The sequence below is a fragment of the Oryctolagus cuniculus genome, chromosome 11 (genome assembly GCF_964237555.1).
Source record: "Oryctolagus cuniculus chromosome 11, mOryCun1.1, whole genome shotgun sequence".
NCBI classification, from domain to species: Eukaryota; Metazoa; Chordata; class Mammalia; order Lagomorpha; family Leporidae; genus Oryctolagus; species Oryctolagus cuniculus.
The window spans coordinates 74,234,355-74,257,406 of NC_091442.1; the positions used below are offsets into that span (position 1 = coordinate 74,234,355).

The 23,052-nt window shown below is 40.9% G+C and overlaps 2 protein-coding genes and 1 long non-coding RNA gene across 6 annotated transcripts in view; 2 read left to right on the forward strand and 1 right to left on the reverse strand.

The window, feature by feature from the left end:
• On the forward strand, positions 1-18,171 carry THAP2 (THAP domain containing 2). 3 transcript variants are annotated; one of them, XR_007919501.2, is made up of 4 exons: positions 1-620; positions 8,337-8,532; positions 11,810-12,293; positions 18,067-18,171. XR_007919501.2 is itself a non-coding variant. In XM_008256791.4 (3 exons), exons 1-3 carry the CDS (start codon positions 550-552, stop codon positions 12,197-12,199), a joined length of 657 nt encoding a protein of 218 aa, XP_008255013.1. In that variant the 5' UTR covers positions 1-549; the 3' UTR covers positions 12,200-14,379. The 3 variants fall into 3 exon arrangements, 1 of the variants encoding a protein (XP_008255013.1); XR_007919500.2 differs by lacking the exon at positions 18,067-18,171 and adding an exon at positions 15,660-15,788; XM_008256791.4 differs by lacking the exon at positions 18,067-18,171 and having other exon boundaries at positions 11,810-14,379.
• Positions 17,243-18,210, reverse strand: LOC138844396 (uncharacterized). Its single transcript, XR_011380165.1, has 2 exons — positions 18,012-18,210; positions 17,243-17,558 (listed from the first exon to the last, which is right to left on the reverse strand). It is a non-coding gene; the product is annotated as an uncharacterized lncRNA (long non-coding RNA).
• TMEM19 (transmembrane protein 19) overlaps positions 18,069-23,052 on the forward strand; it is a 20,148-nt gene continuing 15,164 nt past the window's right edge. The window contains exons 1-3 of one of the 2 annotated variants that reach the window (XM_070052637.1): positions 18,069-18,201; positions 18,757-18,906; positions 20,960-21,073. In XM_070052637.1, coding sequence (XP_069908738.1) covers positions 18,777-18,906; positions 20,960-21,073 — 244 coding nt within the window. In that variant the 5' untranslated portion in view covers positions 18,069-18,201; positions 18,757-18,776. The other variant, XM_002711334.5, reaches the window with a different exon arrangement.

Below are 23,052 nucleotides of genomic sequence, written 5' to 3' on the forward strand. Positions count from 1 at the left end.
CAACTCACGCGATAACAAAGCAGGTGACGCGATTTCAGAGGTTGGTGCGCGAGTCTCAGCGGCTTCGTCTTCCGGCCTGTGGCTCACACCTACCGCCCGCTCGGGACTGGGTCAGCTGGGTGCGTGCCGGGATGGGCGGGCTCCTGTTAGCCACAGCTTTGAGAGGTTCTTAGGGCTTGGAGGGGGAAGCGCCTTTTCCTTTGATTGCTCCGAGGACTGCTGCCAAAGAAACGGAGTAGATCTACTCCCTTTTGAGGGAGGGAGCAAAGAGCGGGATTTGTCAGCCATGTTGGTGAAGGCAGACGAAGGCGACTGCGGCTCCTGGATGGTTGGCTCCGTGGGTTCTAACCCGCCATATTAATAAAGAGAACGGGGAGGTTGACCCCCTCTTCGCCCCCACACACAAGCCCTTCTTCCCACCCCCACTTTCGAGGCTAAGCGCAGTAGGTCCTTGGTCTGCCTCGATTGTCTAACCTGGGCCGGAAGCAAGCTTAGCAGCCGGCGCCTCAGAACAGGCTTAGAACAGCGCCGAATGAGGGGGCAAGGGAAATGCCGACCAATTGCGCCGCCGCGGGCTGTGCTACCACCTACAACAAGCACATTAACATCAGCTTCCACAGGTAACCTGGGCGGAGAGGAGTGGGACCGGAAATGGGAGTTCGAGGCTGGCAGTTGCTTTCGTGGAAGAAAAGGAGTAGCTTTCCCAGCGAGTTGCTAGGAATCATCATTTGGACCATTGTGTGTGAATCCTGAAATCTGTCCAGGTTTTTTTCTCCTTTCAGGGAAGGTTCACTTCTCTGAAAGGAATGCAAGTGCTGGATGGTGAGGGCCTCTTAGAGAAAAAGGCACAGGAGGAGAGCTTGAGTTGCTACTTCTACTCCTATAGATTAGATCAGGTTTTGACATAAAGGCGCCCTCAGGGTGAAAGATCGTCCCCATCACAGCGAGCAATCAATCACCTGTGAAGCCTGCTGTGTTCCCATTAAAATTAGGAACTTCTCACTACCTGAATTCACATGGGAAGTATTTAGATGTTTAATAGCCACACACAGTAACTCTGAGGAATTGAGTCCTCATTGATAGCCTTGGATTAAACGATGTTAATCAAAGTGCAAAAGATAAACCTCTTATTACAATAATAAAAACCCTGATTTTATTTTTCCTTCGTTTGTTTGAAGAGTGTTCTTACTAGTCAGAGTAGTAGAAAGAACGTAGGTTTTATTTTGCCTTCATTTGTTGGAAGAGCGTTCAAAATTCTTTAATTCTGTCAAATCAGAATTTCTGAAAGCACTTTGAACACTATCTTGAACAGTTACTCACTAAATGTTTCCCTTCTTTGTAAGTTGCTGGCAGGTGCCTAACAAAAGAAATATTGAAGTCATGTGAAAACAGTTCTGATTTTTGTATACCTCACAAGTTAGATGGTGTTAGAATGTAGGAATTTATATTCTTGATGTTTACCCTACCTATTACTCAATGTGGTCCCTATCCAAAGTGTCCATTTAGAAAAAAAAAAAATCTTGCAATGCTTCTATTTTTAAACTACTTCATTAAAAAGATAGTTCTATTGTTCATTCACCCATCAAACATACAGGTGAGATCCTAAATGCCTGACATTCTACCAAGACTTCACAAACATCTTAACCTTTCTGGAGTTTAGCATTTAACGGGAAGAGAAAGATATGTAATAACAGTTAATTGCCACAGAAAAGACAGAGAGACCTAATGGCCTTGGAAAGTCAAAGAACGCTTCTCAAAAGATGCTATGTTTCAGATGAGACCAAAGAATGACAGACCCGGTCCTCTATCTACTTAAGTATTCTCTGTTTCATTGGAAAGATCCTTAAGCCATGGAGGGTTTAAAAAGAATGGCCTGATTAGATTAGCATCTTAAAAAGCCCTGTGGCTGTAGTGTGGAGAATTACGTTGTTACTGAAAGTACTGGGCAAGTGTCATCAGAGATGAATTTGTTGAGAAAAATTTTTACAGAATGTTAATTTACCCACAGTTTCCTTCACAGAAGAATCCCATCAAAATGTCAGCTGAACTAAACACTGTCCTGCTTAGTTGATGTCAGCACTGGATTAAGGGAGAGGAGAGTTAATAAGGAAAAGTTGTTAGGAAGCTGTAGTAAGATCTGGACAGGTCACCTAGGGACCTATGCTGCAGAGGTATTGATGGAGAAAAGTGGACAGATTTTAAAAATACTTGAAACTTCTAGATTTGGTAATTTGATTTGGAAGATGAGAAAGATAAGTCCAGGCACCAATAACAATGTTGGAGAGATGCATGGTGGTACAATGACATGCATACAATTTGCTAGCTATGAATTTAACACATTCATGTATAAACTCAAAGTTGGATCTTAAAACAGCATTAATTATAAAAATACATCTATCTTAAAAAATATTTCATTAACTGACTCCTCTTTATGACACTAGTTGACTTTTTCATCCCTGTGTTACCTAAACTATCTCCATTTTTCTTACCTCTTATTCAGCCCATTCCATCTTTGGGTCTACCCAGTAATCTGAAACTGCCCTTGGCTAACATTTCCATATCTCTAGATTGATTTGTCATGGCATGTGACCATTTCCTCCTTGAGATAGTCTCTGCTTTTGAATTATTTAACATTGATTTTGTGATTTTCCTCTTTCTTGGCCCGTCTTCAATCTCCTCAGCAGCCCTTCTCTCCTATGCCCTAACCAAGGTCTTCACACTGTTGTCAGGATAATTTCAGCTATGCCTGTGGTCTCGTGAATATCCACTGCTCATTCTCATATCAGTGTCTCCTGTCCATATCTGTCTACTTAGTTACTGGTTTCTATCTGGTTCCTCAGATTCATCATCGGTACTGATGAACTGCCATTCCCCCAAATGGACTCCACTTCCTTTCTTCCTTCTCTCAGTAAATGGAAACACCATCCATCCAGAAACTTCAAAGTCATTCTTCCTTGACTTCTTACCACTCCTTCAGCAGGTTATTACAACAGCCTCTTAACTGGTTGACTGCATCCATTCGGGCTCTTCTAACCAGTCTACTGTTATCAGTGGTGTGTTGCTAAATGTTTAACAACCATCTCTCCGGGGAAGGGAAAAAGCCCTGATTTAACATCGAGTTTGCCTAATTTCTATGATTATAAATACTCTACCAAGGCTTATTTCAAGTTACTAATACATCACTGATCATGGAATTAGGAAAAGATGTGCAGTACTACACTGTTCTGCAGTACTTCCACCATACAGGCACAACAGACATAAATAACCTTAAGAGTGTAGATAGTAGGGGCTAATGTTGTGGCATGGTAGGTAGAGCCACCTCCTGCAACACCAGCCTCCCATCTGGGTTCTAGTTCGTGTCCCGTCTGCTCTGCTTTGGATCCAGCTCCCTGCTAATGTCCTGGGGAAAGCAGCAGATGATAGTCCAAGTACTTGGGCCCTGGACCTCTGCCACTCACATTGGAGACTGGAAGAAGCTTCTGGCTCCTGGCTTCAGCCTTGCCCAGCCTTTGTCACCATCTGGGGAGTGAACCAGTATATGGAAGAACTCTGACTCTGTGTACTCTGACTTTGAAGTGAATAAATTTTTTTAAGTGAAGATAGTTGTAAAAATCATCAGGAAAGTAAGGGTTTTTGAGTATTTTGGTTTTATTTAAATGTAAATTTATATTTTTAATAAAGGCTATGTTTAATAAGCAGTTCAAAAATATTCTGTTAACAGTCAGCTCTTGAAATTCAGCCCTTTAATTACTTATCAGTGCCATTTTTGATGAAGTTGAAGGCCCTCCAGCATTATTTCTAGTCTTACCACTCTTCCTTGTCCCCAGGATACTCTTAACACTCTTCAGTACTCTCACTCTAGCTTTTCTAATTCCTGCTCTTAAGCTCCTGACTCGATTGGTCCTTCCTGTTTTATGGCTCAATGCAACCCTGTACTTACCTGTTTATAAAGACTCATGAGACTTATAATTATTTTATAATAAGAAGTAACCATTAATAATTTACCACATACTGTAAATGAGGCCAAGCATTTACTAACATTTTCTCATTTAATCCTTAGAACCATTCCTACTTCCACTTTATGGACGATAAAAAAGGAGACCTGGGGCAGGTATTTGGCACAGTTAAGACGGGGTTGTAACTACTGCATCCCATATTGGAGTGCTTGGGTTTCCCAGCTCCTCTCTCTCAGTTCTAGCTTCCTGACAATGCACCATTTGAGAGGCAGCAGGTGATGGTTGAAATAGTTGGATCCCTGCCACCTATTGAGTTCTAGGTTCTCTTCACTTTTTTTTTTTTTTGACAGGCAGAGTGGACAGTGAGAGAGAGAGACAGAGAGAAAGGTCTTCATTTTGCCGTTGGTTCACCCGGCCGCTGCGGCCGGCTGATACAGAGCCAGGAGCCAGGTGCTTCTCCTGGTCTCCCATGGGGTGCAGGGCCCAAGCACTTGGGCCATCCTCCACTGCACTCCCTGGCCACAGCAGAAAGCTGGCCTGGAAGAGGGACAACCGGGACAGAATCCAGCGCCCCGACTGGAACTAGAACCCGGTGTGCCGGTGCCGCAGGCGGAGGATTAGCCTAGTGAGCCGCGGCGCCGGCTCTAGGTTCTCTTGATTTCAGCCTGACCCTGCCCTGGTTGTTGTAGGCATTCGGGGAGTGAACCAGTGAATGGAAAATCTAGTCCTGGTCGGGCACCGGATTCTGTCCCGGTTGCCCCTCTTCCAGGCCAGCTCTCTGCTGTGGTTCGAGAGTGCAGTGGAGGATGGCCCAAGTGCTTGGGCCCTGCACCCCATGGGAGACCAGGAGAAGCACCTGGCTCCTGCCTTTGGATCAGCGCGGTGCGCCGGCCATTGGAGGGTGAACCAACGGCAAAGGAAGACCTTTCTCTCTGTCTCTCTCTCTCACTGTCCACTCTGCCTGTCAAAAAAAAAAAAAAAAAAAAGTAAGGCATTGAATTGTTAAAGACACAAGCAAAATAGCATTATTTAAGAGACTAAGTAATTTTTGATGTTTCGAGAGCTTGGTATATCCATCTGGTACTAGCATATTTTTTAAATATGTATAGGATGTGTTTTTTAAATATACCCTTTTGACCAAAGTTTTCCTTTTCTTTTAAAAAAAGTTTTTTACTGGGGCCAATGTTGTGGCACAGCTGCTAAGTTGCTGCCTGTGATGTAGATATCTCATATTCAGAGCACTGCTTTGAGTCCCAAACCGCTTCCAATCCTGCTAATCTATCTGGAAAGACAGTAGAAGATGGTCCAAGTACTTGGCCCCTGGCACCCATGTAGGTGACCAGGATGGAGTTCCTGGCTCCTGACTTCAGCCCAGTTCAACCTGGGCTGTTGTGGCCTTTTGGAAGTGAACCAGCAGATGGAAGAGCTCTCTTCTGCCTCTCTGTCACATTGTCTTTCAAATAAATAAGTAATGTTTAAAAAAATTTTTTACTTATTTGAGAGAAAGAGAGAACTTTGATTTGCTGCTTCACTCCACCAAATATGTGCAATAGCTGGAATGTTTCCAGGCCAAATCCAGGAGCTGGAGTTCAATCCAGGTTTTCCACATGGGTGGCAGTGACCTGCTGCCTCCCAGAATGCAGATTAGCAGGGAAGTAGAGTCAGGAGAAGAGCCAGGACTCAAGCCCAGACACTCCAACATGGAATGCGGGCCTCAAGTGGTATCTTACCTGCTTGGTCATATACCTACCCCAGTGATCTTTTATTACTTAAATTCAGCTTATGGGCTACATCTCTCACCCTTTGAAGGTACTGAGAAAAATCTAAGCAGTACATTCAAAACATGATTAAGGTTAATGCCATATAAAAACAAAAAACAAATATAAAACTGTTTCTGCATAGGTAATCTAAAGATGACTTAGCAATGCCAAATTAACCCCATTAGTTCAAGTATTCATTGGGTCATATAGGACTATTATTTAAATAACATGTACTACCCTAGATACTATGCTAGACCTAGGGATAGAGTAATGAAAAAAAGCTCCTATCTTGGAATTTAGTGGGGGAGACAGAAAAGTAAGCAATTAAAACAAAGTGATGTTCAGGAGGGTATTTGGGACACCCACATGCTCCATGAGAGTTCCTGGGTTCCAGTACTGGTTTCATTTCCAATTCCAGGTTTCTGCTGCTGTGTACCCTAGCAGACACAATAATGGTTAAGCCCAAGAAGTTGTATTTCTGGGCCAGCGCCATGGCTCACTTGGATAATCCTCCGCCTGCGACGCCAGCAACCCATATGGGTACCCGGTTCTAGTCCCAGTTGTGCCTCTTCCAGTCCAGCTCTCTGCTGTGGCCCAAGAATGCAGTGGAGGATGGCCCAGGTGCTTGGGCCCCTGCACCCGCATGGGAGACCAGGAGGAAGCACCTGGCTCCTGACTTTGGATCAGCGCAGTGCCAGCTGTGGTGGCCATTTGGGGAGTGAACCAATGGAAGGAAAACCTTTCTGTCTGTCTGTCTGTCTGTCTCTCTCTCACTGTCTGTAACTCTACCTGTAAAATACGTAATAATAATAATAATAATAAAGAAGTTGTATCTCTGCCATCCGTGTAAAAGACCTGGCTTGAGTCCTGATCTCTTGGCTTCAGCTTAGCTCAGCTTTAGTTGTTGTGAGCATTTGAGGAGTGAACCAGAGGATGGAAGACTTCTCTCTGTCTGTCTGTCTCTCTATCTTTTAAGTAAAAAATGAATAAGAACAAAACAATTTTTAAAAGAACTGTGATATTAATGATATGTGATATAGCAACATCTAATGTAGTCTTCTGATCATGAAACACTTTCTTAGAGGGGATTCCTAAAGTCTGAAAAGAAGGAAGTAGAATTTGATCAAGTTAAGGTTCAGTTTGAGGCATTGGTTTCATAATTAAGGATCTTCAACTCAGGGTATGTTTGGAGTTCAGGGGACAGGAGATGGAAACTGTTTACTGTGAATTTGGACTTTGATCTTTTGTGCCTCTCATTGCTGGGAATGTGAGCAAACCTAGTACAGTCAACCCTCTGTAACCAGGGTTCCATAAATTTAACCAACCGAGGGTCAAAAATATTTGAAAATGAAATTGCATCTATACTGAACACGTACGGACTTTTTTGGGGTCATATTCTCTGAGTACTACAAATAACAAATATTTACATATCATTTATATTTTATTAGGTATTAAAAGTAATTTAGGGATGATTTAAAGTATATAACAGGATATATGTATAGGTTATGCAAATGAGCCAATTTTTATAAGGGACTTGAACATCGACAGATTTTGGTATCCATGGGGTTCCTGGAACCAAACTCCCATGGAAACCAAGGGACAGCTATATATGAGATAGAGTCAAAGATTTTTGCCTTGTAAGACTTGCATTGGGGGCTTCATAATCTTCTAACATGGATTTATGATTCTTTCTAAACAATTAATAGTTATAGGATAAGGTAGTCTAAAGCATTGAACTTTAGAATGTTGATTCTTACGTTTCCAAGCCAGTCAACATAGTTACCAGTAGAGTTTTTAGAGACAACCCCTTGTATTCACCTCATCTTTAACAGGTAACACTGAAGGCGTATTCATATATTTTGTGTTTGGAATAAATATTAAAGGAAAACGTTGCTACAAAGCTTTTTACTATTTTTATAACTAAGCTTTTTTGCTCTACTACATAACAGGTTTTTTAATATATATAGTTTTTTAATATGTAATATATGGAAGAAATTCAGTGAATTACTAGTTCAAATATTTGATATTTGTATTAATTCAGCAAATGTATCTTGAGTCTCTACTGCTTGCATGCAATGTGTTAAGTGTTAAATAGATGAAAAGATATAATACCTGTCTTGAGGAAACTTTTGTATTTCACTGGAACCTTATTAAAATGTAACAATGTTAGGTGTCATAAAAACAGAACACAGAGATAGGAGAATTATGATCTGCCTCAGCTTTTCTTGATAAAATTCCATCTTTAGATACATGATTTCTCTTGACCATTTATATTAGTAAATCAAAGCATTTGAAATTACTCCTGCTTATAATAGTTTAAATAAACTTCATCTAGGCCAATTCAGTCATTTTTCTTTTACTGCCCATGTTAAGGAATAGAGTAAGAAGGCATGTCTGTTGGGAAAGTCCTGAAAAATAAAAGCACTCAAATAAATTTTTGCTAATTTTTTCAAACTTACAAAAATTAGCATGAATTTTGTTCCAGTGTCTGGATGTTGTTTTAAATTTTTTATATAAATGGGAAATACTTTAAACCATTACTTTTTTAATTTGTTTTACCATTCAGGTACAGTCACACAAGTAGGATAGAATTTGAATTGCCTTTTTTTTTTTTTTAAAGGTTTCCTTTGGATCCTAAAAGAAGAAAGGAATGGATTCGCCTGGTTAGGCGCAAAAATTTTGTGCCAGGAAAACATACCTTTCTTTGTTCAAAGCACTTTGAAGCCTCCTGTTTTGACCTAACAGGACAAACTCGACGGCTTAAAATGGATGCTGTTCCAACCATTTTTGATTTTTGTACCCATATAAAGTCTGTGGTAGGTAATGTTGCTCTCCTTTGTACCATTTTTAGAACCTGTTTCTTTTTGTTTATACAACAACTTAGAGTACACTAAAATTCATATATATATCGATATGCCACGAGAAAATTGCAGTCTGTGCTCTTATGCCATAAAGGTTCAGGCTAGAATTAGAACTCAGTCTGTTGACTCCAATTGTCTTTCCTGAATCCGAACTGTTTTACTGTATTGGAGTTTTACATTGCTACCAGTTTTTATTGATCAATGTACCATTGGTGTGATTTGAGAAATAGGAATAATGAAACCTTTGGTATCACTCTGCTCTGATTTCAAGATGATAGGCAAATAACAAGTACTTTAAGAGCAGCACACCCAGAGTTACCTCAAAGGATATAAGTTCAGAGTGAGGCATAACAGAAAAGTTCATAGAACTCCAGCAGTTAGGACAAACTTGTGAGAGGGTTCTTGACCTTGCACAAAACAATTGCAGTTTCATGAGTAGAATAAATGCCTATGGGTTGAAGTATGAGTTGAAAATAATCAAATGTTAGCAACTGAAAGGAAATAGGAAAGGTACAGAATGAATTCAGACTGTTTTACCTGGTTAGAGAAGACCTGGTCAGTGAGGAAGAGCTAAGCTAAGAAAGAGAGGGATGCCAAAAGGTAAGAAGGAATAGAATGAACACAAATAGAGTTTAACTTTGAAAAGGAGGACAGTTTCCTCTGAAAGAAGAAAAACCACTGCTTTTCTTAAGTGTGAGTTAAATTTGCAAATGTACCTGTATTAATGTCTAAATGTGAAAGGAGGCTGAAATAAAAAGGTTTCCACAGGTATTAGAAAAGCTCCAGGAGAGAACTTTTTCATTTTTTTGAGAAAGATTATTTATTGCTTTAAAATGCAGTTACAGAGCGAGAAGGAGAGAGACAGAGAGTGAGATCTTCTGTCTACTGTTTCATCCCCAGATGGTTGAAACAGCCAGGGCTAGGCCAGGCCAAAGCCAGGAGCTGAGAACTCCATCTGGGTCTCCCATTTGGGTGGCAGGGGCCCAAGAACTTGGACCATCCACTGCTTTTTTTCCTAGGCACATTAGCAGGGAGCTGGATCAGAATTGGAGCGGATGGGATATGACCCAGGACCCATATGGGATGGCAGCATTGCAGGCGGTAGCTTAACCTGTTAAACCACAATGCCTGCTCCTGTTCCTCACTTCTGACTCCTCAACATTTCTTAAGAGTGCCTAGCACATAGTATGCCCTCCGATATTTATTGAATTTGAAATGTGCCTCATTTTTGACATTTTGATCATTTAATCATCCATCAAATACCAAACTTAACATTATGCTAGGATTTAAGTCAGATGCTGGGGATATAAAGATCAAGAGTCCTTGGAGTGGGCATTTAGTATAGTAGTTAATTTGCTATGTTGAATTTCTTCTTCCAAATTGGAGTGCCAGGGTTTGAGTCCTGGCTCTGATTCTGATTCCAGCTGCCTCCTAATGTGCACTCTGAGAGGCAGCAGATGATGGCCTAAGTATTTGGGTCTGTAGCACACATGAGGGAGACCCCAAATTGAGTTCCAGGTTCCTGACTTCAGCCTGGCCTAGCTCTGGCTGTTGTGGGCATTTGAGGGGTAGACCAGCAGATCGAAGATCTCTGTGTATCTGCTTTTCAAAAAAATATAGAGTCCCTGCCAATTCCTTATGCAGAGGAACCAAGAGTTCACTCACAAAAACAGATACCATATTTGTCTTATTTGTTTACCATCATGTCTGCAGGAATGCATATTATGTTTCAATAAATGTTTATTTAATGAATGAAAAACACAAATTTAAGAGAATATGATATAATCTGGTAATTATAAGTGGTTTAGTATTGCTAGAGTGCAATCAAGACAGTGAATGACAAAATAGGGCAAGATCCTCAATAGTATAATATGCTATGCATAGGTAATAGGTAGGCAAGGAAGATTTGAACCAGCAAAGGAAGGTCAAATCTGCAGAAAAACTTATTCTGGTGGCAGAATAGAGGTTAGTGAGAATCAAAATAAGGGGGAGAAATCAGTCAGGAGCTAGATAGGATATAGGCCTGATGCATGAAGAATAATGGAAAGGATTCATGATAGAAATATTTAGAAATAATAGGACTTCATGACTGTTTGCATGAAAGATAACAAAAGAAAAAAGAGTCCTTAGATTTCTGATTTGGACAAAAAGTTCCTAGCCAGATTTTAATGCTTCTTCTGGGTCTTGCATATGGTTGGAGGAGCCTAAGGACTTGTGTCATCTTCAGCTGCTTTCCCAGGCACATTATTAGCAGGGAGCTGGATTGGCAGTGGAGCAGCCGGGACTTGAACCAGTGCCCATATGGATGTCAGCTTTGCAGGGGCAGCTTAACTTGTTACCCACAACACCAGCCCTGAGATTTTAAATTCTTGAGGATGTTACTGTGAGCAATTAATAGATAAATCAAGCTTGATATTTGAAAATATGTTTCTATAGATTCTTAAATTTTTATTAAGTAGGGCCCTAGATCTGAAATATTCATCAAATTGAGAGAATAGTATTTAAGTAAAAAGAGTATTAAACCTGTATCACAAAGAAAGGTTAACACACATTCTAAACTGGCCTTGGTAAGAGAATTGCGATTGTTTAATCTCCAGAGAGACTTACACTCAGTACTTTGGAGAGACCTTAGAAGGCCACTGTTTCTCCCTCCCTCCCTCCCTCCTTTCCTCCCTTCCTTCCTTCCTTCCTTTTTTAAAGATTTATTTATTTATTTGAAAAGCAGAGTTACAGAGCGGCAGAGAGAGGTCCTCCATCTGCTGGTTCATTCCTCATATGGCCATAATGGCCAAAGCTGGGCCCATCTGGATCCAGGAGCTTCCTCCAGGTTTCCCATGTGGGTGCAGGGGTCCAAGCACTTGGGCCATTCTCTACTGCTTTCCCAGGCCATAGCAGAGAGCTGGATCAGAAGTGGAGCAGCCAGGACTTGAACCAGCGCCTATATGGGATGCTGGCACTGCAGGCGGTGGCTTTACCCGCTACACCACAGTGCTGGACCCGTAAGTCCCCTGTTTGTTTCTAAATCCATTTTTCAACCTCTCCAGAGATGACAAAAAGAAATAGGTGACTAGAGTGTATTCAGCTATATGAGAAACTTAATGAATGCTTATATGAGATGGACTGCTGTTGCTTCCCATCAGACTTTTAAAAGCAATTTTATCTAAAACGACAGTATGTAGTTATTTGTATCATCCATAATTTATGTTTAATCCTTTAATTTTATTTGGATCAGAAACTCAAGTCAAAGAATCTTTTGAAGAAAAACAACAGTTGTGCTCCATCTGGACCGTCTAATTTAAAATCAAACCTAAATACTCAACAAGTACTACTTGAACACAGTTATGCCTTTAGGAATCCAATGGAGGCAAAGAGGAGGATAATTAAGCTGGAAAAAGAAATCGCAAGCTTGAAAAGAAAAATGAAGACCTGCCTACAGAAAGAACGTAGAGCAACTCGTAGATGGATCCAAGCCACGTGCTTGGTGAAGAATTTAGAAGCAAATAACATATTACCTAAGGGCACATCAGAACACATTTTACCAACTGCCTTAAGTAGTCTTCCTTTGGAGGATTTTAAGATTCTTGAAGGAAAGCAACAAGATAAAACACTGGCAGTTACCTAAATCTAACACAGATGAAGGGCACCTTCACTGAAGTTTAGCTTGCACAGAACTTGATGTCCAATCTTCATTCTTTTTGGAGGCAAAGATATTTATGGTAATTATGCTGAAGTTGATTATTAATAAAGCTTTACTTGAAGTACCATTACTGTATAACTTATAAAGACTTGATTACAAAAAAAATTTTATGAGGCTTTTATTTGAAAATTATTCGAAGTGCCTTACGTTAGAATTACATTCTTAAAATTTTTGCTAGGAAATTACTATGTTTGCGAGATGTTTTGTATTTATTTAAGCTACTGTTAAAGAACAGCATGTAACACATAATATGTGTAATTTATATTAGAAAAAGAATCCTTGTCCAGTTCCAAAGTTGGAAAATTAAATTCTAAATAAGATGCTAAGTAGTAGCTAACCAACATTAAATAGTGATCTTAAAACTGTTGGGGTTTGGGCCGGAGCCGTGGCTCACTTGGTTAATCCTCTGCCTGCAGAGCCGGCATCCCATATGGGCACTGGGTTCTTGTCCATTTGCTCCTGTTCCGGTCCAGCTCTCTGCTGTGGCCCGGGAAGGCAGTGGGGGATGGCCCAAGTGCTTGGGCGCCTGCACCCGTGTGGGAGATCTGGAAGAAGTACCTGGCTCCTGGCTTTGGATCGGCGTAGCTCCGGCTGTGGTGGCCATTTGGGGGGTGAACCAATAGAAGGAAGACCTTTCTCTCTTATCTCTCTCCCTCGCTGTCTAACTCTACCTGTCAAATAAAAAAAAAAAACTGTAAAATATTTTGGAATGTGTAGTATCCTTGAATCATCCAAATTTGATAAGGCCTCAAGTACCTCAGACTGATAAAAATCCGTAGCTGACTATATTGACTTTACAAACATGTAATATACATGTTTCAGGATCTAGCTTTACCTTAATTAAACAATAGAGAAACACATATGACTCTTCTTATAATAAAAATACTATATTTACATCTTCAAAATTGATGTATTAGTAAGCACATGTGTTAGCAAATTCTGTATTAGGTACTTCTGCTCCTATAAGTGTTGATACTAAAACTCAAGCTTTTTTTTTTTTTCTTCTTTTTAACTTTCTAAATACATTCTGTATCTCAGAAATAGCATATCTGCATAGTAGACTTTTTCCCCTCCCTTTTCATAAACCAGCAGCACTTAGAGTATTACATCTAAATAATTCATAACCAAAAATAGGATCTATCTTACACATAAGCTTGCTTTTTATTTCCTTTTTCAGTAAGTCAAATAGAGCAACCGTAGTGCAATTGGGAAATGAAATGTAGTTCTTATATGTTTTTGATAAAGCTGTGCAAATGCTGATTATTTTATAAAACAACTCTTTTGTGGTTGCCACATGACTATTAAAGTATTTGCCTTATTTCACCAAATATTTAATAAAAATTATTTCCTTCAAACAGCTTTGTTCCAATCATGTAAAAACATATTAGTATATCATCAAGTTATTTAATCCTAATTCAAACTTGTGATGCTACCATATGAAAGCATATAGCTGATCATAAATTGGTATAAATCTTTCCTGTAAAGTAATGGCTACTTTGATAAAAAGAAACTTTGGTCAGCAATTTGGGTTCCCCTACCCCTTTTTTAAAATGATATTTGCTTGGATCCTGGTAACAATCTTTTGACAATGTTAGCACTGTTTTAATAAGGAATGTCTCAAGCAAATGCAAAGGTAGGAAGAAATTTTCTTAGTTCTCATGAGGTATTTACAGCAAATATTTTCTGAAAATCCTTCCGTGGGTGGTATTTCTTAAGTTGTTTTATCTTTGTCATAAGTACTGGATGTAGTTCCTTGAAATTGTCATTATATGTATTTTAGTATGGTTTCAAATACCTTTTCAGTGGTATAAATTCATCAGCAAATACTAACTGCATCTGCTTTATAATATAGGCAAAATTTAAGTTGGGGCAATAATCATTTTAGCATAAACTGTGTTTTCCAGGACACTCATGTGGCTTACCTCCTACTCCAAATACAAAACAAACACTATTTTATTAATGTAGCCCAATTCCCATTTATAATAATTATGTTGTATAATATTTTTAAACCATTAAGGCATAAAATACGGAAGCTTTTGGCAAAATTACTGTTTTCATTATTATTTGACACCATTGAATAAACTGCCACTCAGTTTTAGAGCCAATCTTCTGTGTGCTTTCTCTTTGTCATTTTCATTGTTAGTATCCTGACAGCATACTCCAAATCCTCCCCACTAACATCAGATCACTCTATTCACATTTATTTGTCTGCCATAAAGATTAATTTCATTTTCAGAGAAAAACCTAACAGGGGTCTCTTAAAATCTTCAGTTTCACAATAGATTCCTTATCATTCTAACCAAATACCATAAAGCTAATCAAAAGTACAGTTTTTCCTCTGCTGGACACAACACAGATGCTTTCATCCTATGTCATGACTTCTTACAAACAAGTCAAAGGCTAAGAACAAAAATGAATGGAGACATGATTTTCTGCTCAAAGTGTCCTGAGAGAAACAATGCAATATGATAAATACTATAAAAGAAATAAGTGCAAGCTATGCTTTGGTAAATCCTGTTGAATTAGAACTCAGAACACAGAAACTTCAGAAATTTTTAAAATCAAATGATTTTTTAAAAATAGATGTCTTACAATGATTTACCAAAGGAAATAGGGCATTGGTGTTTGATGTGAACTAGTATTATCTTTAATAAGTCACAGTATATTTTTATCCTTAAAAAAAAAACGAAGAACTTTATTACTGGTATCTGTTAAAAGGAAAACATGCCTATTAATAAAATAATACATCAAGGCCAAATACTAGAGTTTATTTAAAATTTGATATTTTATACATAACAAACCCTATTAATGCAGATTTTTAAAAATAATTTAACGCAGTCTTAGAAAACATTTTGGCACCCACTCATTCTTCTCTTTCTTACAAACATTCTGTGTGGTATTATTTCTGACTTACACAGGAAGAAATTTTTGTAATAAATTTATTTGTAATTTATTAATTATATACCTACTTGCACAAGGGTAGAAATAGCTTGTGATCTAGAAAGTTCTGAACTGAACACGGGTCTGTCTCCAAATCTCTGCCCTCTATAGTTAACCCTCCATTTAACATATGGATCATGTTTTAAAAATAGGACAAATCATGTGTCCCAAAAAACAAGATAGAATACATAAAGGTAACATCTGAGGTCACTGTTGATATTTTCTAGGTGGACTTCATAATGTTGGTATTTTTATCTCTTCTCAATGTTAGAATACGGGTTAATATTAATTTTGGTAAAATAGAAGAAAATGGTTCATGTGGGATTCTTTTGGTATTTAGTTGGAAATTTCTAAAATTAAGGATTTTGTAGTGTATATTAAAGTTACATATTGTATTCTTAAAAATGTATTCCAAGAATGTTGATATTAAAAACTTTTCTCCTAGGAAATTACTGTCATGTCTGTTATTTCAAAAAACTGCACAAAAATTTCTGTGGGAGTCCTTCCTGCTAAATAACTCCCAAAAAGACTTCTACAAGGACTCCTCCCTAAAATGAAGCAAATTGTAAACCAAGTAAATATAATGAAAGCCTTGAAGGGGAAGTATTTTTACTTTTATTGCTCAAGTTATATCTAAATGAGAATTACTGTTTATTTTCACTGTCTTAAATACAGGTTATGCAGTCTAGACTGGATACGAGGGGCTATAAAGACTCTCTGTAATAGTCTTTCCTGAGAGTAATTTGAGGCTCACACAAAAATTTAGATGTGATTATCAAAGCATTATTTTAATAGCAAACAGGAAGTGAGAATGTGATTTTTTCTGGTTATTAAAATAGTGTTTTTAATAATTCAAGAAATACTATCTTAACATTTACTAAGAAACATTGGGCAAACCAAAATGAACACAACAAACATGGTCCTTATCCTTAAGGGTATGGGAAAAACTACTGCCCTCACTGTTTTCCGCTTGCTCCCTAATGCCCTTCAGTATGAATTGAGAGAACAACTCAGTCTTCAAATTGCTACTTAGCTGTTCAAAATTTATGCTCCAAAATTATAAATAAATAAAATCTTTGGGTTTAATGTCAAGAACACAGGGAGGTATGTACCTACTTCTGGTGGTCAGTTTTAGAAACTTTAGCAATTATTCTAAACTTTGTCATCTTTAACTTAAAATTTCTGTTGTACTGCTCTTCTACAACCAAATCTTTACAAATGTGCTTCCCTTAGGTTGGTCACTTAGCAATCTCCTTGTGTGACCCCTAAACATACTACCATGACAGAAGTGCGTTTCTCCTGCGTCCTTTTTGATGTGTAACATGGCTAAAGTCGTCTTATTAGAATGTAACTGTCCATGCTCTTTATTTCTCCAAGAGAAAGACTGTGTGTTGTGATTTTTTTTTTTTTTTTTTAGCCTCGGGGGTGAACTATGTATGAAATTCATTAGCAGATTTCAGGAGATGTAAACTTTGGGTTAGATTCAGAAGCACTGTACATAGAATCCACTGATAAATTTTTTTAAAGATTTATTTATTTATTTGAAAGAGTTACACACAGAGAGGAGAGGCAGAGAGAGAGAGAGAGAGAGAGAGAGAGAGAGAGAGAGGTCTTCCATCCAATGGTTCACTCCCCAGATGGCCACAACAGCCAGAGCTGTGCCGATCCAAATCCAGGAACCAGGAGCTTCTTCCAGGTCTCCCACGTGGGTGCAGGGGCCCAAGGACTTTGGGCCATCTTGTACTGCCCAGGCCATAGCAGAGAGCTGGATTGGAAGTAGAGCAGCCAGGTCTCCAACCCGCGCCCATATGGGATGCCAGTGCTTCAGGCCAGGGCATTAACCTGCTGCGCCACAGCGCCTGCCCCAACTGATAATTTTTTCTAGTAAACAGTAAATGCTTTTTGCAATTGTTAAGGACAAATAGTCCTGGGCCATCCAACACTGTACTCTCGGGCCACAGCAGAGAGCTGGACTGGAAGAGGAGCAACCAGGACAGAACCGGCGCCCCAACCAAGACTAGAACCCGGTTGGTTGGTTGGTTGGTTTATTTATTTGGAAAGGCAGAGTTACAGAGACGCAGAGGCAGAGAGAGAGGTCTTCGATCCACTGGATCACTTCCCAGATGGCCGCCACAGCTGGAATCCAGCCCTTCCAAAGTCAGGAGCCAGGAGCTTCTTCACGGTCTCCCATGCTGTGGCAGGGGCCCAAGGACTTGGGCATCTTCCCCTGCTTTCCCAGACCATAGCAGAGAGCTGGATCGGAAGTGAAGCAGCCGGGACTGGAACCCGCGTCCATATAGGATGCCGGCACTGCAGGCTGCGGCTTTACCCACAGCGTGGGCCCCTGAAACACTTAACGCTGTCAGCAATTGACTGAAAATTTCCAGAAATACAAGATAATATCGTTTATTTACTGTTAATCAAGCGCACAAAATTCAAATAAAGCATGCAGTCACAATGCTTGGACTGTTAACGGTAACAAGACGTTTGGCTTTCTAACTCAATTAATTGAATGCATAGACTTTAAACATGAGGGATGTGGCGACAGATATCTGCGATGTAAGAGATGGACAAGTGACAATTATGTGAGGGCTCCGTAGCAGTAACTATATTTAGCTTTATCTTTTTTGTTTTCCAGCAGCCAGCAAAATCTGGCCCATTATAGGTACTAAGATGTTTTAAATTACAATTTATCCCCTACATTCCTCCCCAAATCCGTAACATTTGGTATGAACCCCTCATAGATTAAAAAGTATTCAAATATGCATGTAACGGACTTAACTGGGTCTAAACTCACTTCATTTCGTTATCCTGTTACTACCCTGGTGGTGGTTTCATTTCTTGGCACTTAGGACGTCCCACAACCGCAAGGACCTAGGTTTCCAGAAGCCTGGACTACGGAGAGCATTACTGCCAGCGCCGCACACCCGCGTGCCCGCAGTCCCGCGGTGGACCCAGCATCGCCAGCTTGCCCTTTAAATGCTCACGTAAGCTGCGCCGGGAGCGCGGGCGGCCGCGGCGCATGCGCGCGAGCGGTGGCGGTGCTGCGGGACGCGCACTGGGCTCCAGGGGGTCTCAGCCCCGGGCCCGGGGGTGGCTCTCCGGGCGGGACCACGCTCGGCCAGGCGGGCAGTCTCCCGAGACTTGCCCAGGTTCGAAGGCCCACGCGGCCCGTCAGCGCGTGGAGCTCTGGGGAGGCCCGACCGGTAGCTGGGGTGGGGCGGGCAGACCGGGGCCGCTGGGGGCGGAGCCCGCGGGCCTCGGGCGCACCGATTGGCTGCCGCGGCTTCTCCTGTCTGCTTCCTGGTCTCGAGGTTCAGGTGTGGAGAGCTCGGCAGCCGGGAGCCGGCCTCGGGCTTCGCGCGGGATGCGCTCTGCTTTTCCGGCGATGCCTTAACCACCGCCAGCCGAGTTTAACCTGATACTGTTCTCTTCGTGTTTGGTCGGTGGAAGACGGCGTCTGTGTTTGCTTCTAAACGAGTGTTTCGCCAGCAACTCCAATGACTCTTTTTTTCAGAAACGCCGTCTGTTTCATCCCTCAGGTGCTCGTGTCTTGTTTTCCATGACAGATCTTGACGACAATATATGCGAAAGATACGTCAAGATGATAACAAATATAGTTATATTGAGCCTGATCATTTGCATTTCTTTGGCTTTCTGGATTATGTCAATGACGGCAAGCACCTACTATGGTAAGTGTGAATGTTCTGTGTTTTTCTGTAATCTGGTGGAATTTGAAATGGTATGACTGTAAAATCCAAAACTCATTTTGTCCTGAATGGTTGTGTTAACTTCCACAACCTGAATGAGGCTTCCCTAGCTTGGTAACATAGAAACGGTGCCTTGAACATTTTGAAGCTTTGAATAAATTTTTTTTTGTTAGAATACTTACACCTATACAAGATGTCTTAATGTTTTATGTCTTTAACAAGTGAGGTGCAATGCAGTTTTGTAAAGTAATTACAGTGAGATTTTAATTATGAATAAAAATATATCAGTTTCACGTATCCTATAAAAACTACAAAAAGACAATATAATGTTTACATTTGGCACTTTGAATGACTTGTGTTTTGGTCACTTCAGAAGAATAGACTTCTTTTAAAACCTGAAGCACTTTGCATAAATTTAGGGTGTTCTCAGAGCATAAGCCTGTGCACACTGCTGTGGTACCTCTCTGAAAACAATACCCTTCAGTTCACAACAAAGGAAAAGGTAAAAAGGAAACTTTCAGAAGTGATTTTTTACAGACCTGTGTCCTTTTGCAGAGAGACATATGAGTGAGTAATCCAGTTGGTGTTTTCCAGGTTCCAGAAGCCCTCGGGGCTGTTCATTCAGAGTGCTTTGCAGTAAGGGGTGGGATCATGGGGATGAGAAGATTCTTGCTGGTGTCAGTATTAACTTGAACTAAATAGAATACGCCAGTAAACTGAAATGTGCCCCTGGGGCCATGCCCCTGATACAAAAGAATGCAGGGGATACAGGTTTTTGCATATGAAACTCAGCAATGGTTTTCACTCTCAGAAATGGGATTTTTCCCACTTGTATTGGGCATTTGGCCCTTTTTGTGTGCTGTTTTCATGTTTTTGATAGAAACATGGACACATGCAGCAGTTCACGTTTGTCTTTGCTGTGAGTGGCAGGGACTTCAAACAGGAAAGCTGTGGAGTCTGAAGAAGGTGGCCTCTCTTCACTTTTAGTTAGTTCTACCAGAGCTTTCAGTTTTTAAAACAAACCAAGGGCCTAGATCTTTATATGAAATAGCCTAATCTTTAAATTGTTTGGAAATGCTGTGCCAGCCAAACCAAACATCTGTGAGTTAGATAGAACCATTGAAAAAAACCTGCTTCTAACCATTGAATGAGGTGTGTATCGAGACATCTTACTTGATTTAGAAAAGCCTATCTGACAGAAATACAGTAATTAGATTCTCTTAAGAAACGAGTTTGTTCGCTGTAGTCCTTGAAACTTAATATGTGCCTCCTTTCCGGGAAAGGAAGAAGCACGGGTTCATTTAAAATCTCCAAATACCCAAGTTTGAAATACCCATCATTATAATTAGCTGTAAATTGTTCTTTTTTTTTTTAAAGGTTTATTTATTTATTTGAAAGTCAGAATTACACCGAGAGAGGAAGAGGCAGAGAGAGAGGTCTTCCATTCACTGGTTCACTCCCCAATTGGCTGCAACGGCTGGAGCTGCGCCGATCCGAACCCAGGAGCCAGGGGCTTCTTCCAGGTCTCCCACGCGGGTGCAGGGTGCCAAGCACTTGGGCCATTTTCCACTGCTTTCCCAGGACATAGCAGAGAGCTGGATCAGAAGTGGAGCAGCCAGGACTCAAACCCACGTGCATGTGGAATGCCGGCACTGCAGGCGGTGGCTTTACCTTCAGCGCCATAGCACACTGTATCCCCTGCATTCTTTTGTATCAGGGGCCTGGCCCCAGGGGCACATTTCAGCTTACTGGCTTATTCTGTGTAGTTCAAGTTAATACTGACACCAGCAAGAATCTTCTCTCATCCCCAGTTCTTAAAACTTAAAACAGTAACATATATTATGTTACTGTTTCTCAGTAAGATTGCCCCTTCTGAAAATATACATCTCAGCCTCAGTATTTGACTGTGGTGACTAATCTTGGTTTCCATATTTATGGTACTATTTTAATCCAAAAAGCAGTTATCAAAGCCTACTGCTAGGACTAATCTATCCAGACTTCACACAATTTGTGCTCCACCTTTCTAATCCTTCAGGTAATTTGCGACCTATTTCTCCTTGGCGTTGGCTGTTTTCTGTTGTTGTTCCTGTTCTGATCGTCTCTAATGGCATTAAAAAGAAAAGTCTGGATCACAGTGGGGCTCTCGGAGGTATGTTTTCATTTGAATGTTTAAAATAGCTGTATAATAAATGTTTGCTTATACAATTTAAGCTCACACTTTTTTTTTTTTTTTTTAAGATTGATTTATTTGAGAAGCAGACTTAGAGATGGGGGTGGGAAGGCGGGGGAGAGAGATCTTCAATCCACTGGTTCACTTTCCAATTGGCTGCAATGGCCAGAGCGGGGCCGATCTCAAGCCAGGAGCCAGGAGCTTCATCCAGGTATCCCACATGGGTTCAGGGACCCAGGGACTTGGGCCATCCTCTGCTGCTTTTTCCAGGCCTGTTAGTTGGAAGTTGGATTGGAAATGGAGCAACCAGGACCCTAGTTGGCACCAATATGAGATGCCAGCGCTGCAGGCGGAGGCTTAGCCTACTATGCCACAGCGCCACAGCACCACAGCCGGATTCTAAAATAATCATTTTTGTTATGCAGGTTTTCTTGCAGGCAGTGGCTTTACCTGCAAAGCCACAGTGCAGGTTTCACTCATGCTTTCTAAATTCTGAATGCAGTAAAAACCCCCAGCCCCCAATCCGCAGATATGCTTTCCCACTCTTTGTTAACTGTATTTACAGTTTCAAAATATTAAGTGGAAAATTCCAGAGAGGAGGAAAGACCACATTCATGCAACTTTTATTACAGTATATTGACATAATTGTTTTGTTTTTTTTTAAAATGTATTAAAGAGGGAGACAGAGAGAGTGAGGGAGAGAGAGAGCTTCCATTCACTAGTTCACTCCCCAAATACCTGCAGCTATTCAGTCTTGGCTGGAGCCAGAGCTGGGAGGCAGGAATTCAATGCAGGTCTCTCATGTGGGTGGCAGGAACCCAATTATTTGAGACATCCCCTCTACCTTCCAATGTCTGCATTAGAAGGAAACTGGAATCAGAAGCTGGAACCAGGAATTGAACCCGGATCCTCCATTGTGGAATTTGAGCATCTTAACTCCTAGGCTAAACTTCCACTCCCACTGCACTTAATTTATAAATTAAACTTTATCCTAAGTATAGGGGAAAAAAGTAGGATTTGTTATGATCAGTCTTTTCAGGAATCCATTGGGAGTGTTGGAACATATTCTCCTTGGATGAGGGGGACTATGATATATGAGACTACAAATCATGTTATATGTACTAGATAATCATAAAGTTGTACATTGCCTCGCATTTGTGTTCTCTCAAAATTTCAAAAACTAAGAAACATTTCTAATGTAGCATACAAATTTGTTTATCATTGGGCCAGCGCCATGGCTCAATAGGCTAATCCTCTACCTAGCGGCGCCAGCACACCAGGTTCTAGTCCCGGTCGGGGCGCCGGATTCTGTCCCAGTTGCCCCTCTTCCAGGCCAGCTCTCTGCTGTGGCCAGGGAGAGCAGTGGAGGATGGCCCAAGTGCTTGGGCCCTGCACCCCATGGGGAGACCAGGAAAAGCACCTGGCTCCTGCCTTCGGATCAGCGCGGTGCACTGGCCGCGGCAACCATTGGAGGGTGAACCAACGGCAAAGGAAGACCTTTCTCTCTCTCTCACTGTCCACTCTGCCTGTCAAAAAAAAAAAAAAAAAAAAGGTTGAATGAAGCATTTCCACTCAGAAAGATTATGTGGTTTAGGACTTAATGAGACACACTGAATATGATTCGACCTGATAAACTTATTACTTTGCAATCAGTCCTAAAAAGGTGGACATAATCAAATGGCAGTGTATAGATGTATGTTGTTAACTTCCTGTTTTCTGTAGTAACTGATAGTTCTAGAGTCAGGTAGCAAAAACACATGTATCTCGGGGCCCGTGCTGTGGATAGCAGGTAAAGCCACTGCCTGCAGTGCCGTTATCCCATGTGGGTGCTGGTTGGAGTCCCAGCTGCTTCACTCTGATCCAGCTCTCTGCTATGGCCTGGGAAAGCAGTGGAAGATGGCCCAAGTTCTTGGGCCCCTGCATCCATGCGGGAGACCTGGAGGAAGCTCCTGGCTGCT

Excerpts from the sequence above, each read along its gene's own strand:
- THAP2 (XM_008256791.4), top strand. The coding sequence starts at position 550 with ATGCCGACCAATTGCGCCGCCGCGGGCTGTGCTACCACCTACAACAAG. Across the intron at positions 621-8,336 it reads ATTAACATCAGCTTCCACAG|GTTTCCTTTGGATCCTAAAA; the intron begins GTAACCTGGGCG and ends TTTTTTTTAAAG. Across the intron at positions 8,533-11,809 it reads GTACCCATATAAAGTCTGTG|AAACTCAAGTCAAAGAATCT; the intron begins GTAGGTAATGTT and ends TATTTGGATCAG.